The sequence below is a fragment of the Littorina saxatilis genome, linkage group LG3 (assembly GCF_037325665.1).
Source record: "Littorina saxatilis isolate snail1 linkage group LG3, US_GU_Lsax_2.0, whole genome shotgun sequence".
Lineage (NCBI taxonomy): Eukaryota > Metazoa > Mollusca > Gastropoda > Littorinimorpha > Littorinidae > Littorina > Littorina saxatilis.
The window spans coordinates 23,948,297-23,965,179 of record NC_090247.1 but is presented as its reverse complement, the minus strand read 5'-3'; the positions used below and the strand labels follow the sequence as shown (position 1 = coordinate 23,965,179).

At 42.9% G+C, this 16,883-nt stretch overlaps 1 protein-coding gene across 1 annotated transcript in view; it reads left to right on the top strand.

Moving 5' to 3' along the window:
• The window catches only part of LOC138961928 (mitogen-activated protein kinase kinase kinase 15-like), a 73,404-nt gene extending 61,426 nt beyond the window's left edge, over window positions 1-11,978 (top strand). Inside the window, exons 33-40 of the mRNA XM_070333609.1 lie at window positions 414-493; window positions 1,391-1,496; window positions 1,892-2,054; window positions 2,949-3,041; window positions 4,537-4,583; window positions 6,036-6,136; window positions 8,126-8,202; window positions 9,860-11,978. Coding sequence (XP_070189710.1) covers window positions 414-493; window positions 1,391-1,496; window positions 1,892-2,054; window positions 2,949-3,041; window positions 4,537-4,583; window positions 6,036-6,136; window positions 8,126-8,202; window positions 9,860-9,929 — 737 coding nt within the window. The 3' untranslated portion in view covers window positions 9,930-11,978. The remainder of the gene's footprint in view (window positions 1-413; window positions 494-1,390; window positions 1,497-1,891; window positions 2,055-2,948; window positions 3,042-4,536; window positions 4,584-6,035; window positions 6,137-8,125; window positions 8,203-9,859) is intronic.
• Window positions 11,979-16,883: the final 4,905 nt, after the last annotated feature.

The window sequence follows — 16,883 nt, the reverse complement described above, 5'->3', positions numbered from 1 at the left end:
TTACGTATTCACATCGGCCAGTAAATCTCAAGCCATTACGGCGAATATTTACTTTTCACGGCCTATTATTCCAAGTCACACTGGTATTTGGTTGACATTTTTTTTATCTATGCCCATACAATTTTGCCAGGAAAGACCCTTTTGTCAATCGTGGGATCTTTAACGTGCACACCCCAATGTAGTGTACACGAAGGGACCTCGGTTTTTCGTCTCATCCGAAAGACTAGCACTTGAACCCACCACCTGGGTTAGGAAAGGGGGAAGAAAATTGCTTACGCCCCGACCCAGGGTCGAACTCACAACTTCTCGCTTCCGAGGCAAGTGCACTTACCACTCGGCCACCCTTTCTTGACAAGTTGTCTATAATGTTATTGTCCACAGATCATTGCATTATGAATTGTCTATGTGTACAGATCAACTGCGTGAGGGCGTTCAGTTTGACGCCTCGGCCCTGATGGAGATCCAGCTTGCTCTCTACATTGCACAGGAGGCAGTAAGTTCCGTACTCTGAATTATTCAGTTTTCTTCTTATTATAGTTCAGTTCAAAACCAAGTCATGTTGGGTAATTTCCACAGTCCATATCTATGCCAGGAGATCCGTCCCGTCCTTGGAAAACAAGGTGATCGACACACAGTGTATTACTTGTTACTGGATAGAGTTTGTCGGATTGTCAGTCTTCTCAATTGTCTGAAGTAAGTCAACGTGTAGCTGGCAGAGAATTGTGGTTCAGTCTGTGTGATATAACTGTGAGCGGTTGTGTGATATAACTGTGAGCGGGTGTGATATAACTGTGAGCGGGTGTGTGATATAAGTGTGAGCGGGTGTGTGATATAACTGAGCAGGTGTGTGATATAAGTGTGAGCGGGTGTGTGATATAACTGAGCAGGTGTGTGACATAAGTGTGAGCGGGTGTGTGATGTAAGTGTGAGCGGGTGTGTGCTATAAATGTGAGCAGGTGTGTGATATAAGTGTGAGCGGGTGTGTGATATAACTGATCAAGTGTGCGATATAACTGTGATCAAGCGTGTGATATAACTGATCAAGTGTGTGATATAAGTGTGAGCTGGTGTGTGATATAACTGTGATCAAGTGTGTGATATAACTGTGATCAAGTGTGTGATATAACTGTGATCAAGTGTGGGATATAACTTTGATCAAGTGTGGGATATAACTGTGATCAAGTGTGTGATATAACTGTGATCAAGTATGATATAACTGTGAGCTGGTGTGTGATATAACTGTGATCAAGTGTGTGATATAACTGATCAAGTGAGGGATATAACTGTGATCATGTGTGGGATATAACTGGATCAAGTGTGTGATATAACTGTGATCAAGTTTGATATAACTGTGAGCTGGTGTGTGATATAACTGGGGTGTTTGGTGCAGGTGAGTACGGTGCTGAAGACACACAACATCAAGCCGCACTGGATGTTCGCCCTGGACAACTTGATCCGCAGCTCTGTGCAGATGGCCATCATGATATTGTCGCCAGGTACGTCACTGACTACCTTGGTCACAACTAGCCCGGGACAAGAGTGGTAACAGTGCTTTGTGATGATGATAGTGACGATGATGGTGGGGATGATGATGATGATGATGATGATGACGACGACACAGGTGACAGTGATGGTGACAATGATGATGGTGATGGTGGGGATGATGATGACAACGACGACGATGATGATGATGATGATGATGATCTTCTTGTCGATCACAACGTCTATACTGTTAGACCGGACAGCAGGACAAATGATACTGTTTTCTCCAGGCCCTCCTTTATGATGATGATGATGATGATGATGATGATGATGATGATGATGATGATAATGACGATGATAATGCTGATGATAATGACGATGATGATGTTGATGCTGTATGTCGACACAGAGCTGGGAGCCAACCTGGCGGGGGCCAACGGAGCGGTGGAGGAGGAGGTGGTAACCTCTGGCGTATCGTCGGCCAACTCTGCGGGCAAGCCGCTGGCGTACCGCCGGATGGCCGTGCAGGAACTCTACAGGGACTACGACAGGATGCAGGAGGAAAACCTCAGGTACGTCCAGTGCAGCGACCGGTTCTTTGAGGTGTCAGCACGTGTTGCTACAGGTGTTATTTCACCCAAAATTGCTCTCATCATTACAACCTGACACAAATCTCTCTCTATCTCTCTCTATCTCTCTCTCTCTCTGTCTCTCTCTCTCTCTGTCTCTCTCTCTGTCTCTCTCTCTGTCTCACACACACACACACGCACAGACACACACACACACACACACACACACACACACACACACACACACACACACACACAGAAAACAATAACAATAAAATAACAACACTTTATTGTCCATTAAAATGAATACAGTACATTAAAACGGAAAATTGTCTTCGACACTGATATCTAAAGTTACTGAACCTGTCACTTTCAGGTGCATGGAGCCCACAATGCTTTCAGTCATGCCTCAGGCAGATATCCGTTTGAAAAAATACCAAGTTTCATTGACTTTCATGCTAGGAGTCAAAAACTGCAAATCTTTTATGAATTAATGTTGTTCTGCCTCCGGGCAGTGAAGAATCGCCCTCGACCAGGTTTACACTTATTATGTCAAAAGTCTACTTAAAGAATTCTTTCTATTTTGGGTACTTTACGTCAAGACATTGTGTGTGATGGTATGTGGGTCCATTTTGGCATATTACAACACAGCCTTCAGCCCCAGAACGTGTTCACGGGAAATGTTAAATACATTTTTGCGGAGATGCGAACTGACAAACCGCATAAAGTTTTGTTTGGCTGGCAACACTAAAATTATGTGTAGGCATCTGTGAGATAGTTGTGGGAAGCTCCTGGCTGTTTATAGCTTAATCTGTGACAAAACAACAAATCTTTGCTCTCCATGCTGTGACTCATGTACTGCGTCTTTAAACACCTTATTATGTGTGCGTGTTTCAGACTGATGCAGGAGTTGATAGACTCACAGCGATCCTACCAGCACCTGCTGTCTCAGAGTCTACAGGACAAGAAATTGGCCATTACACAGCTACAGTGAGTGATTCTCTCTGTGTTCTCTCCTGGGGTTAGGATTAGGGTTAGCCCTGTCTAGGGTTAGGGTTAAGGTTAGCCCAGTCTACAGGACAAGGGTTAGGGTTAGCCCAGTCTACAGGACAAGGGTTAAGCCTCGGTCATACAGGCGACTCAGTCGTTGCGATTCAGTCTTGCGATTCAGTCTTTGGCCGATCGCACATCACATCGTAGGCCATTGACCCGTCACACGATGAACGTTAGACGAACGACTGGCGAACGATAACTCCACGCGAGCGGGGCAGAAGTGACGTGTCATAGTGAACACGGCAAACGCACTTTGCGAGAGCAGACGCTAAATGTTCGAACGTCGCTCTACCTTTCTGAAAAATTCCTTTCAGCATTACGCCTTTGCAAGAAATAAAGTTCCCAGACAGCTGCAATTAATGTTTTCCGACCGCTGTACACGCCTAAAACATCTCCTTTATATCTGAGTAAAAAACTGTTCTTCCAAAAAGTTTTGAATCGACGAAGAGACGCTGTACGCCACTGTCCGCCATTATTTTACGTCACGGCGTCAAGGCCGCAGCAACGCGTTCTGATTGGCTCTGTTGGCTCTGCCCCTGCGATTGACCAACGACTGGATCGCAGGAATAGAACATGTTCTAAACCTCAAAGCTACGAGGGAATCGCATGAGACTGAGTCGCAGACTTGTCGTAGCTGTTTTCTACGACTGAGTCGGCTGTGTGACAGGGTAAATCGCGCGACTCGGTCGCATGTGTGACAGCCCTCTAAGGGTTAGCCCAGTCTACAGGACAAGGGTTAGGGTTAGCCCAGTCTACAGGACAAGTGTTAGGGTTAGCCCAGTCTACAGGACAAAAAAAACTGGCGATATCACAGCTACAGTGAGTCCTTATCTCTGTGTTCTCTGTCAAGTTTAGGGTTCATGTGAAAAGTTAGAGTTAGGGTTAGCTCAGAGTCTGCTGGAAAAGGGTTAGAGTTGGTGCAGACTACGAGAAAAGGTTAGGGTTACAGTTGAACCCCCCTTTTACGACCTCAAAAAATCTGAGAAAACAAGGTCTTAAAAAGGAGGGAGTCTTAAATTGGGGGTAATTTTAAAGAGGTTATGAACAAAAAATCTGAGAAAACAAGGTCTTAAAAAGGAGGGAGTCTTAAATTGGGGGTAATTTTAAAGAGGTTATAAACATAAAGTCTGAGAAAACAAGGTCTTAAAAAGGAGGGAGTCTTAAATTGGGGGTCTTAAATGGGAGGTTCCACTGTAGCCAAATGGGTACAGAAAAAGGGCATGGCCATATCTTAGTTGTTTTTCTCCAAAAGGACAACCATCTAGCAGATGTTAGGGTTAGCCCACAGTTCACATAAAAACCCATGCTGGGTATATTACAGTTACAGTGAGTGATTTATGCATGTGGGTTGAGTATTCATGAGACTTTGCTGGACTTGTTGGTTTATACATGTGAGTTGAGTGTTCATGAGACTTTGCCGGTGTTGTTGCAGGGTGGTCTGTGGTAACATGGTGCCTTCAGCTCAGGGAACTACGGATGGTACGTTTGGGTGTGTGTGTGTGTCTTGGTGTGTGGGTGTGGGTGTGTTGGTGTGTGTTTCTTAGTGATCTGTGTGTGAGTGTTTATTTGTGTGTGTGTGTGTGTGTGTGTGTGTGTGTGTGTGTGTGTGTGTGTGTGTGTGTGTGTGTGTGTGTGTGTGTGTGTGTGTGTGTGTTTATGTGTGTGGGTGTACATGTGTGTTTGAGTGTGTGTGTGGGTGTGTTTATGTGTGTGGGTGTACATGTGTGTTTGAGTGTGTGTGTGTGTGTGTGTGTGTGTGTTTATGTCTGTGTTTGTTGTGTCTATGCAGGCATGCTACTTTTCCGGTAACTGCCGGAAATCCGGTAAAGCCGTTTTCAAAATCCGGTAAAGTCAAATTTATTCCAGCTAAGTTGAAAAATTTCCGCAAAAACGATCCGTGTGAATATTGCGCAACGCGACCGGGCGCCGGTGTCACGAACTGAAACCTCTGCCTGAACAATCCTTCTCATTGCGGTCAATGCGCATGCGCTAACATAGGGAGATTAATCAGGTCGTGAACAACCTAACCCTAACCCTTACCCTAACCCTAACCCTAATTAGTCCTAACCCTAATCCTTACCCTAACCCATGGTTCGTTCGGTCAAAGGATCGCATTCTTGAAGTTCAAAATCGGCGCATGCGCATTGATCGCAATGAGAAGGATTGTTCAGCAGAGGTTTCAGTTCGTGACACCGGTCTCAATGAAGCCAGCGCACGCGCGTTGTCCGTCATTGGTCTTGCCGTTCTGAATCTAGAACGTTCCCAATCTAGTTCTGCGGATGTAGGCCGTCGTTTTTGGCGAAATGTTTCGCCCACATATTGTACAAAGAAATTCGCCGGGACCATTTGATTCTGGCGTGAAAAACAAATGGAGTTGGGCTTGGCTTGAAAACACTTTCCCGTCGGAAAAAAAGAAGGCTGACACGAAGAAGAACGAATCCGGGCAAAAGCGGCAAAAAGAACTGTGCCTTCTTTGACTTGTGAGCGACTACTCTTCCTTGCATTTGTTTTTTTGCAGTAACCTTTTTCAATGCTTTTGTGACTTGCAAACCTTTTCATGTGTACCTCCAAACTGGTGAAAACACCACGACTGTAGTACAGTGCACTGGTCAATATACTAGTCTACAGTAGTGTTGTTTTTACCAGTTTGGAGGTGTGTTGAATGGTGTAATGGGAGGCTAAAATGGGATTTTTATTAAGACCACAACACTATTACAGCCCTGAAAATGATGCCCAGAATGCACCAGATTGCACAGATTTTAACCGTTTTTGGAAAAAAATTTCGGGGGGGGCATGCCCCCGGACCCCCCTAGTTGCCTCGCCTGCTTCGCAGGCTCAGGCTTGTGGCTTTGCCACTGCGCGCTTCTTTAAGATAAAACCATTTTTGGCCTGTAGTATGTCTGCTATATCCTGAGGTTTGATTGGCTGCAGAGACAGACATGGAGGATGTATCCATAGCGTTGATTGGTCGGGACACAGCGCTCGTCAGATGGCTGTCTCAACACAACTTTGATCAGGAATCCATTAACAAGGTTGGTGGCAAGCAGGAAAAGCTGTTGGCTTTAAACCCCCCTCCCCCATCCCCCTATCCTCCTTTTCCCTCTCAACATCAAGTACCTTCCCTGTCGCGACCAACTGCAGCTACATTTTTCTACACTGTACGTCGTATAAAACAAGAGTTCATCCTGAAAGACAAACTCACTTCTGCAATTCATTATCTTACAGTAAAACAAGCACATACTTCAAGGAATAAATGGGAAATGGAAACCTGCAGATATGTTTACTTTGGCCAAAACACTGGTACAATTTAAGCGAATAAGTCTGAGGATGGTACCAGAATCTTGAAACTGTTGTGTTGATAGACATTCACATGAATTTATTACTATCCTTTTTTTTCCAAAGTAGGATAAAGAGACTAAATCCTCTTTGAGAGAGTTGTTTACCAGTTGTTGAGTTTGAACCGTTATTTTCTCTAGTTTCACAGCAGTTTCCCACCTTCATGCTGCACTAGTAACTGTTTGAAAATATGAATGATAATTTCCTAGTTGAAATGAAGTTTTTGCCTGATATCAAATAACCAAATGAAAATAAGCGCTCTGTATGCATACAACATGTGTAATGGAGTAAGCGAGAGTTGTACGGAACCAATCTCCTGGCACCTGAGAGAATAACAAGCATTGAAATTTCTGAATATATATTGATCTTTTTTTAAGTTTCTGCTTACTAGTGATGGTGTGTGCATATAATTGTGGTGTGAGTATATTGACGTAATGTATGTCACAGGTGTGTGATAGTTGTGTGAGTATATAGCTATTCTGATGAACACGTGGGGGAATTCGGGGGCTGTAATTGGATGGTCTCTTCCGATCATCAAAGCATAATGCTACGGAAGTCGGCCATTTTTCTCAATATCCAAAAGCATATTGTCAATAACCAAGACGCATGGTTCCGGTTTACCCACCTGTACCACACGATGTTTCACTGATCGACAACAGCATACACTGACAACTTGAAATTCTTCTCGGGAATGTTTTTAGAGCTTTACAAATGTCGATAGCATACCCTTTTCTGCTAACTTCCCGATGAAACAGGACTAAACCTATTATTTTCTGTCCCTAAACACCACAAAATGCCCAAAGTCGAAAGATGTAGTACAAACAGGGGAGTACAACGGAACAGCCGTTTTTGTGTGCCTGTGAGCTTAGTTCACAGTTGCCGACTGACACAAATTTTCGCATTCGGCTTTTTTTATCTCGTAACTCCACACAAAATACCCCACTTCCCCTCTGAAGTATTGATGTACAACCCATGGCACTAACATTCATGTAGTCGTTTATAACTGAGGTTGAAAAATTCGCTTCATGACGAGACAAGTATAAATGCCATTCACCCAAACTGGAAACGTCGCTGCCGTCTGCTCGCTTTGTACGGATTAGCTGTTCTCTTTTCCTCCCCTTATTGCATCCTAGTTCTTCAGTTGTTACTAGTTTTCCGTTGATGTTGTGTTTTGGTCTTCTTCATAAGTAGTCTTGTTCAAAATTAAAAAAACTCAAACTTCTTTTTGTTGTATACGAATGAACTAATAAAAAGCTGTTTAACAGCTGTGTTGTCAAATCGAGGTTTTTTTTCCAAAGTCAGTGTGGCGCCTGCGCAAAACTAATGCGCATAAGAAACGGCGTCTGCTATCAAAACCTGAGATCAACGCATCGACGCAAAAACTGTCATTTTGTAAGTTTGGAACAACAAATAAAGGTCAGAACAGCTATATAATCGCTATTGTATTTTCAGCGTAGCAATAGGGTCCGATATTTAGACTCGAACAAGTATAATGCGACTCGTCTTCGACTCGTCGGCATTATACTTATCTCGTCTAAATATCGGACCCTATTGCTACGCTGAAAACACAATAGCTGTTAATATTGACATGTGTCAGGTGTGTGATAGTTGTGGTGTGAGTATATTGATGTGTGTCAGGTGTGTGATAGTATATAGTGAGTATATTGACGTAATGTATGTCACAGGTGTGTGAGGAGGAGTACACGCTGCAGGATCTGACGGAGATGGTCACGTGGGAAGACATCCGCTTGCTTCCACTCAGGTAGGCGCAAAGCTTTTTTCCCTCACAGACAGGGCAGGTAACAGGTGATAACGAGCCACACTGTCTTCTTCACTCACAGACAGGGCAGGTAACAGGTGCTAACGAGCCACACTGTATTTGACTAACGCATGGCTCACTTCACACTGAGGGGAGAGTTTTTCACGGATGTTCAATGGTGTTCAGACAAGTGCAGGACAGTGTGTTTGGGGAAGTTTTGCTGGTTACAGGGGAGTGTTCTGTTTACCGTGGAAATGCCTCAAGCTAAGTTTTGCTGGTTACAGGGGAGTGTTCTGTTTACCGTGGAAATGCCTCTAGCTAAGTTTTGCTGGTTACAGGGTAGTGTTCTGTTTACCGTGGAAATGCCTCTAGCTAAGTTTTGCTGGTTACAGGGGAGTGTTCTGTTTACCGTGGAAATGCCTCTAGCTAAGTTTTGCTGGTTACAGGGGAGTGTTCTGTTTACCGTGGAAATGCCTCTAGCTAAGTTTTGCTGGTTACAGGGTAGTGTTATTTTTACCATGGAAATGCCTCTAGCTAAGTTTTGCTGGTTACAGGGGAGTGTTCTGGTTACCGTGGAAATGCCTCTAGCTAAGTTTTGAAGGTTACAGGGGAGTGTTCTTTTTACCTTGGAAATGCCTCCAGCTAAGTTGTGCTGGTTAGAGGGGAGTGTTCTTTTTACTATGGAAATGCCTCCAGCTGAGTTTTGCTGGTTACAGGGGAGTGTTCTTTTTACCGTGGAAATGCCTCTAGCTAAGTTTTGCTGGTTACAAGAGAGTGTTCTTTTTTCCGTGGAAATGCCTCTAGCTAAGTTTTGCTGGTTACAAGGGAGTGTTCTTTTTACCGTGGAAATGCCTCTAGCTAAGTTTTGCTGGTTACAGGGGAGTGTTCTGTTTACCGTGGAAATGCCTCTAGCTAAGTTTTGCTGGTTACAGGGGAGTGTTCTGTTTACCGTGGAAATGCCTCTAGCTAAGTTTTGCTGGTTATAGGGTAGTGTTATTTTTACCATGGAAATGCCTCTAGCTAAGTTTTGCTGGTTACAGGGGAGTGTTCTGGTTACCGTGGAAATGCCTCTAGCTAAGTTTTGAAGGTTACAGGGGAGTGTTCTTTTTACCTTGGAAATGCCTCCAGCTAAGTTGTGCTGGTTAGAGGGGAGTGTTCTTTTTACTATGGAAATGCCTCCAGCTAAGTTTTGCTGGTTACAGGGGAGTGTTCTTTTTACCGTGGAAATGCCTCTAGCTAAGTTTTGCTGGTTACAAGAGAGTGTTCTTTTTACCGTGGAAATGCCTCTAGCTAAGTTTTGCTGGTTACAAGGGAGTGTTCTTTTTACCGTGGAAATGCCTCTAGCTAAGTTTTGCTGATTACATGGGAGTGTTCTGTTTACCGTGGAAATGCCTCAAGGTAAGTTTTGCTGGTTACAGGGGAGTGTTCTGTTTACTGTGGAAATGCCTCTAGCTAAGGTTTGCTGGTTACAGGAGAGTGTTTTTACAGTAGGAGTGTTTTTACAGTAGGAGTGTGTGTTTTACAGTACAGGGAGCGTTTTTACAGTGGGATTGTTTTTTTTGTGTTTTTTCATTACATGGGAGTAGTTTTACAGAAGGAGTTGTTTGTGTTTGTATTTTTTCAGGGGAGTGTTTTTACATTAGGAGTGTGTGTTTTACAGGGGAGGAGTGCGTTGCAAGCTGTGGAGAGCCATCATGGAACACCGAACACAGCAACGTGACGAAGGCTGAGTGTGCTGTCTGCATCGTGTTCCCCGTGTGCCGTCTGTCTTCACTACACACACACCTCTCGTGTGACCAGCAAAATGATATTGACCCCCCAGCCACAGCTTGTGCTGGGAGAAAGTTGTCTCTCGTGTCATTATATTTATTGAGTCAACACATTGTCTCATGTCTTTCTCATCTAAAGTCGGGGTAACACCCGGGAAACATGCCTTTTTCTTCTGCGTTCGTGGGCTGAAACTACCACGTACACTCGTGTTTTTGCACGAGTGGAATTTTACGTGTACGACCGATTTTACCCAGCCATTAAGGCAGCCATACGCCGCTTTTGGAGGAAGCATGCTGGGTATTTTCGTGTTTCTATAACCCACCGAACTCTGACATGGATTACAGGATCTTTTCCGTGTGCACTTGGTCTTGTGCTTGCGTGTACACACAAAGGGGGTGCCACTAGCAGGTCTGCACATAAGTTGACCTGGGAGATCGGAAAAATCTCCACACTTAACCCACCAGGCGGCCGTGGCCGGGATTCGAACCCTCGACCTTCCGATTAAGAGGCCAATGTTTTACTACTCCGCCACAGCGCCTGTCGTCTTATGTCTTCATCTGCAGCTTCAGTCGGAGTGAAAGGAAAACATGTCTCCTCCTTCGTCACAGGTCTCCAGTTGATGCACAGCCAATCCCCATGTGTTTGAAAAAGATATTGATCTTGTGTGTTGTTTACATTTTGATCTGTGTCCTTCAAGTCTTGAGGCTACACGCGTCGCTGACACAGAAAGGAGAACCATGTCTATTGTGTTGTGTGCTGATGATGCGAGGAAAGAACAAGTCGCGTGAGGCGAAACTACAGCATTTAGTCAAGCTGTCGTACTCACAGAATAAAACTGAGCGCACTGCATTTTTTTCACAAAGACCATATACTCATAGCATCGTCAGTCCACCGCTCGTGGCAAAGGCAGTCAAATTGACTAGCCAGAATAGCGCGGTAGTGGTTGCGCTGAGCAGGATAGCACGCTTTTCTGTATCTGTTCTTTTTAACTTTCTGAGCTTGTTTTTAATTCAAACTTATCATATCTATAAATTATGTTTTTGGAATCAGGAACTAACAAGGAATACGATGAAATTGTTTTTAAATCGATTTTGGAAATTCAGTTTTAATCTTAATTTTCATATTTTTAATTTTCTGAGCTTGTTTTTAATCCAAATATAACATTCTTATATGTTTTTGGAATCCGAAAAGGATGAAAAATAAGATGAAATTATGTTTGGATCGTTTTATAAAAAAATAATTTTAATTACAATTTTCAGATTTTTAATGACCAAACTCATTAGGTAATTTCTAAGCCTCCAAGCTGAAATGCAATACCAAAGTCCGGACTTTGTCGAACATTGCTTGGCCAAACTTTCAATCAATTTCATTGAAAACTGATGGTGTGACAGTGCCGCCTCAACTTTTACAAAAAAAACGGATATGACGTCATCAAAAACATTTATCAAAAAAATGAAAAAAACGCCTGGGGATATCATTCCCAGGAACTCTCATGTAAAGTTTCATGAAGATCGGTCCAGTAGTTTACTCTGAATCGCTCTACACACACACTGACACACACACAGACACATACACCACGACCCTCTCTCGATTCCCCCTCTATGTTAAAACATTTAGTCAAAACTTGACTAAATGTAAAAAAGAGACAGTCAGCCGGTTCATCCGCAGAGCTTGGGTATTTCCAAACATACTGACTGTGAAAGAGGTCCGAAGACATGTCCTGTTTTCCTTAGTCCAGCATCAGTGACCTGAAGACATTGTGTGGTATTTATTTATCTCACTGCTTGCTGAAGGCTATTGGTCTTCAGTGTTCTCATCATAGCGTGTAATTAGCCCCGCCGTATAAGCTGCCCACAAGGTGAACATATGTAAGACTGCCCTAAACCTTCACAAATATAAGACTGCCCAAAAGCTGAAAATTCTGAACAAATATTATTATTATGTATTATGGACATAGACCATGCGGTTATGAAATAGAAATAGAAAATCTGAAAAAGCAAGATGTTCATTTGGTGGAATATGGGGGGGGGGGGGGGGGGGGGGGGGGTCCTATAATGTAGATTCTACTGTATTTTCCTGACTGTATGATGATAGGTCTTAGCATGACAGGGTCTCAAATTGGCCACTCCACTTTGTGTACTTGACCATGTGGTTGTCAGTAACCCATTGTTAGTTCACTTGCACTGATCTTTGCACTACGCTGTTAGTATTCTCAGAACCAGCGTGACACAGTTTTGACACTGATTGCATGATACATTGAACAGGAAAATACTGCATTACAAGATACTGCATCACACCATATGTGACCCTCCACGACGGTATGAGTCGCATGTCACCTTTCCATGATTTTCATATTTTTACATTTTTCCAAAGAGTTTTTTATGCTCTATCCAGTGGTGAAAACCGTTTTAGAAAAGAGCGAAAACTCTTTGAGTTATAAGCCAGTGACTAAGGTGACCCTCACTCTGTTATCAGACACTCCCCGGACTTAAATTAAGCCCAGCGCAGAACCGCGCGAGGTGACATGCGACTCATTTCGTGGTGGAGGGTCACATATTGTATCACAACTCAAGATACTCTATCATAAGATACTGTATCACAAGATACCGTATCACAGGATTCTGTATCACAAGATTCTGTTTCACAAGGATATAATATGAGCTGACAATACATATGACCTTCTCTGCCTTGGTTGTGCCATGACTGGTGAAATGTCTCAATGCTTGCACACTGTGTGCATGTGGCTGTGTGTGTGTGTGTGTGTGTGTGTGTGTGTGTGTGAGTGACTGTGTGTTTTTAGTGTCTGTGTGTGTGTGTGTGTGTGTGTGTGTGTGTGAGTGACTGTGTGTTTTTAGTGTCTGTGTGTGTGGGTGACTGTGTGTTTAAGTGTCTGTGTCTGTGTCTGTGTGTGTGAGAATGAGAGTGAGCATGTGTGCGAGTTCAAACTCGGGATGCATGTACAGTACGTGTGATACATGAAACATTGGCCGTGGTAGAAGGTCAAAGAAAACATTTGGCTAAAAGTTGGTTTTCACCGCATGACAAACATGATTTCTGTATTTGTTCAATCCTTTAAGTTTGAAGGTCAGAAGTCATTTAAAAATATCAGGAAAAACAATTCCTTTTGTTTCATCAGCGCTGATAGAGTTTGTCGGTACAGAGTTCACGAGGGCTATCTGCTGTGCTTTAGTTTAGACAGAGTGCAGTGTAATGCAACCTTTGTGATAGAGTTCACTGATGATTTCAGGTCTTAAAAGGGTTCCACTGTCTATGTACCCTGCCAGACGACTCTCTTTGCTACACTCCAATGTCTAGTGTCAAGTTGGCTTGCTACACTCCATTATCTTATAGTGTCAGGTTGGCTTGCTACACTCCATTATCTAGTGTCTTGATACACTCCATTATCTAGTGTCAAATTGGTGCTACACTCCATTATCTAGTGTCAGGTTGGCTTGCTACACTCCATTATATAGTGTCAAGTTGGCTTGCTACACTCCATTACCTAGTGTCAAGTTGGCTGGCTACACTCCATTATCTAGTGTCAGGTTGGCTTGCTACACTCCATTACCTAGTGTCAAGTTGGCTGGCTACACTCCATTATCTAGTGTCAGGTTGGCTTGCTACACTCCATTATCTAGTGTCAAGTTGGCTGAGCACCTCGTTTGCTTTTCTCTTATTCCTGTTGGTTTTGTTGTTTTTTCCACCCTGGTTTGAAGTGTGTTTTTGATAGAATTCATGCATATGGGTCTGTGTTGGTACAACTGCCCCTGGCTCCCAAGAGATGGAGCAATAATACATGTAATCTAAACCTGGAACAATAGTACATGATTGTAGCCTCACCTGGCCAGTACAGTGTATTACTGACAGCAGCATGGAAAACCTATAACTTTTCCTTCGTTTTAGTCAGCACTTGATACTTTACGATTTTGCTAAACAATACAATTGCTAGTTTATATGCTATTTGTGTGTGTGTGTGTGTGTGTGTGTGTGTGTGTGTGTGTGTGTGTGTGTGTGTGTGTGTGTGTGTCACTGTGTGTATGTGTCACTGTGTGTATGTCCACACCTACATGTGTGTTAAGCTTTGCTGTACTTGCTGACTGTGAACTACATGCAGTACCAAGACTTGTGACCGTCCAGTATTTCCACTTGTGGATGTTGTGTGTGTCACTGTCCTTGTCTCTCCTAGTGGGCGTTCTGATCCCAAAACAAAGAACTTATACCGCATTGTTTTGTTCCTTTGGCTTTTGAAAAAGCTGACGTAGACTGGGGACTATTGTATTTATTCTGAATCTATATATAGTTCAGCCTTTTGTCCTTTCCTTGTTTTGATGACTATCATCTAATATAATGCCAGTCGCATTTATTGGTGTGAATGTGCATCATGCATGTATTGTTATGTTAGAGAGAGAGACTGGACTGTGTACAGTCTTATTATTGTTTGACCCCATATGATTTTATCTTTGTATCATCAGTGAAGCCTACAATTTATGATAAACAATTGTTATCGTGTTATGAAAGAAATGGTCACCTTTGATAACCTCAACTGTAAATGTTTTATGATTCCTAGATTTAGTTGCATGAGGTTTGGAAGTCAGATTGACTACATGTATTATGCACAGAGTTTTCTGGATTGATTTTTATGCACCAGTTTCTTTTTTCTCCCATGCACTACATTTTTGCTGCCAGGTTTTGGCCTCTGAGTGCAATGTACATGTATGATGTGTGGCATCTATTTGGCTTTGGTCTGTGGATCCCCTCTGGCTGTGTGCTCATTTATGAACTTCCTAAAGACAAGTAAATTCGGGTTAATTAATGTCAGGGGTGAACCTTTGTCAAGATGTTTACTTCAGGATTAGGACGTTGGTTTACTTTTAGGGCTGAAACCTTGTCAGAATGTTGATGTTGGTTTATTGTCAATGTTGACGTCAGGATGTTGGTTTATTGTCAATGTTGACGTCAAGATGTTGGTTTATTGTCAATGTTGACGTCAAGATGTTGGTTTATTGTCAATGTTGACGTCAAGATGTTGGTTTATTGTCAATGTTGACGTCAAGATGTTGGTTTATTGTCAATGTTGACGTCAAGATGTTGGCTACTGTCAGGACTGTACCATGGTCAGAATTTTACATCCTGATGTTAGCTCGTAGTCCAGGATGACCAGTCTCCTAACGAGTCTCTCTTTCACAAATAGGTCAAATCACAAAAACTTTTATTTAGTAAACTGACGTTAGGTTAGGCATGGAATAAAGGAACTAGTCAGGGTTCTCAATTTAATTCCCTCTTTAACAGGGCATGGAGTGAGTGTGTACTGAGGCAAAATGTTGAAGGAGTGACAGTGGACATGGCAGAGCGACACATCTAACACAATTATAGTCCGAGTATCACAGAATTTTCAACATTAAGAGTTTGCAGTGCAAATGCATGACCGAGTGAAAAAGCTTGCTTTGCCGAAAACATCCATCTTTGATTATTTGTGTAGGCTGTGTGTGTGTTGCTGTGCTAGTGTGTGTGTGTGAGAGAGAGAGAGAGAGAGAGAGAGAGAGAGAGAGAGAGAGAGAGAGAGAGAGAGAGAGAGAGAGAGGGGGGTGTACCCCGAGAGAGAAGGGGGGGGGGGGGGGTGTACCCCAGTAGTATATTATTTGTTAGGCGCAAAATGAACAACCTACCAGTGTATGTGCACCATCTCTTCTGACAGAACAAATAGTGTGACATCGTAGCTATGGAGATTTGATTCAGGGTTACCTTGTTCTTTCTCTCCTAACTTCAGGGGCTCTGGTCTCTCCCTTGTCCGTGATCTGGGGGGGGGGGGGGGGGGGGGGGGGGGGGAGGGGTGTAATGACTTTATGTTGATACTAAACTATGCCATGTGTTTCTTTTGCAGTCATGATTAGAGCTTAGATGGTTCAAATGTGCTAAATCATGTGAACAGTATTCACACAAGTACATGAAATGTACTGCATGCATTTTCTGTGGTACATTTATGGGTCATTCCATAAAGCTGTGTACCAAAAGTGTGACATTGCATGGTGAAAATTGAAACTGTCTGAATAGGTTGTTTTTATGGTTTATGTGACAAAAGACATATGCCACGGTCCCATGCTAAACAAAAGATAAGTTTATGCTTTTTGGATATGAGGGGTGGTCGGAAAGGTGTGTAACACCACACATGTTTAGCGTAAAATGTTGTCCAAACACACAAGACAGATTACAAAAAGCCATAGTACTAATAGTAACAAGCTTTATTTGCTTCCCATTCAGAGCTCATTCTGAACAAAATGCAGTCGGGGGAAACGAATTGAAATAGATATTTGGTAACTAAAACGTATTTGTTTGGTTGCGTCAACCAACAAACAAACAGTATCAATAACAAAACATCGAGTCGACATGCAGCTAGAAAATGAACATAGAAAGTCCAGAATCAGTTATCACTGAGACAAGTAAGGCTAGGTTAGCACATTTTCGCACCGCGTCGCAGCTGACGTCAGCATATGTTGTGACGATTCGATTGGTCCATGACGTGGCGTCATCAACCGGCTTATGAATGACTGTGTTATGAATGGAATTCTTTTGGATTTAGTGACATCGTTATTGAATAGACTCGAAATTTGGTCAGATTTAGGTGCGTTGTTTTTAACACACGGCAGATCAAGAGCCTTAATGATTTTGATTATTAATGATTTGCTGTGTCTTCGAGTTACGTCGGACACACAGTGTTCCTCTCTTAAACACGTTGGTATTGTTTTGTGTTTATATCTGAATCATGGAATAACTCAGATACAGAACAATACACAAACTATCCACACAATAGACACAATACTTTTTACCTCAAAACAAAAACGTTATTTTTCTACCAAATCGCCTCATTTTTGCGGCCATAGTTTTGTGATCATGCTTCGAAAAAGTCAATGTACTTT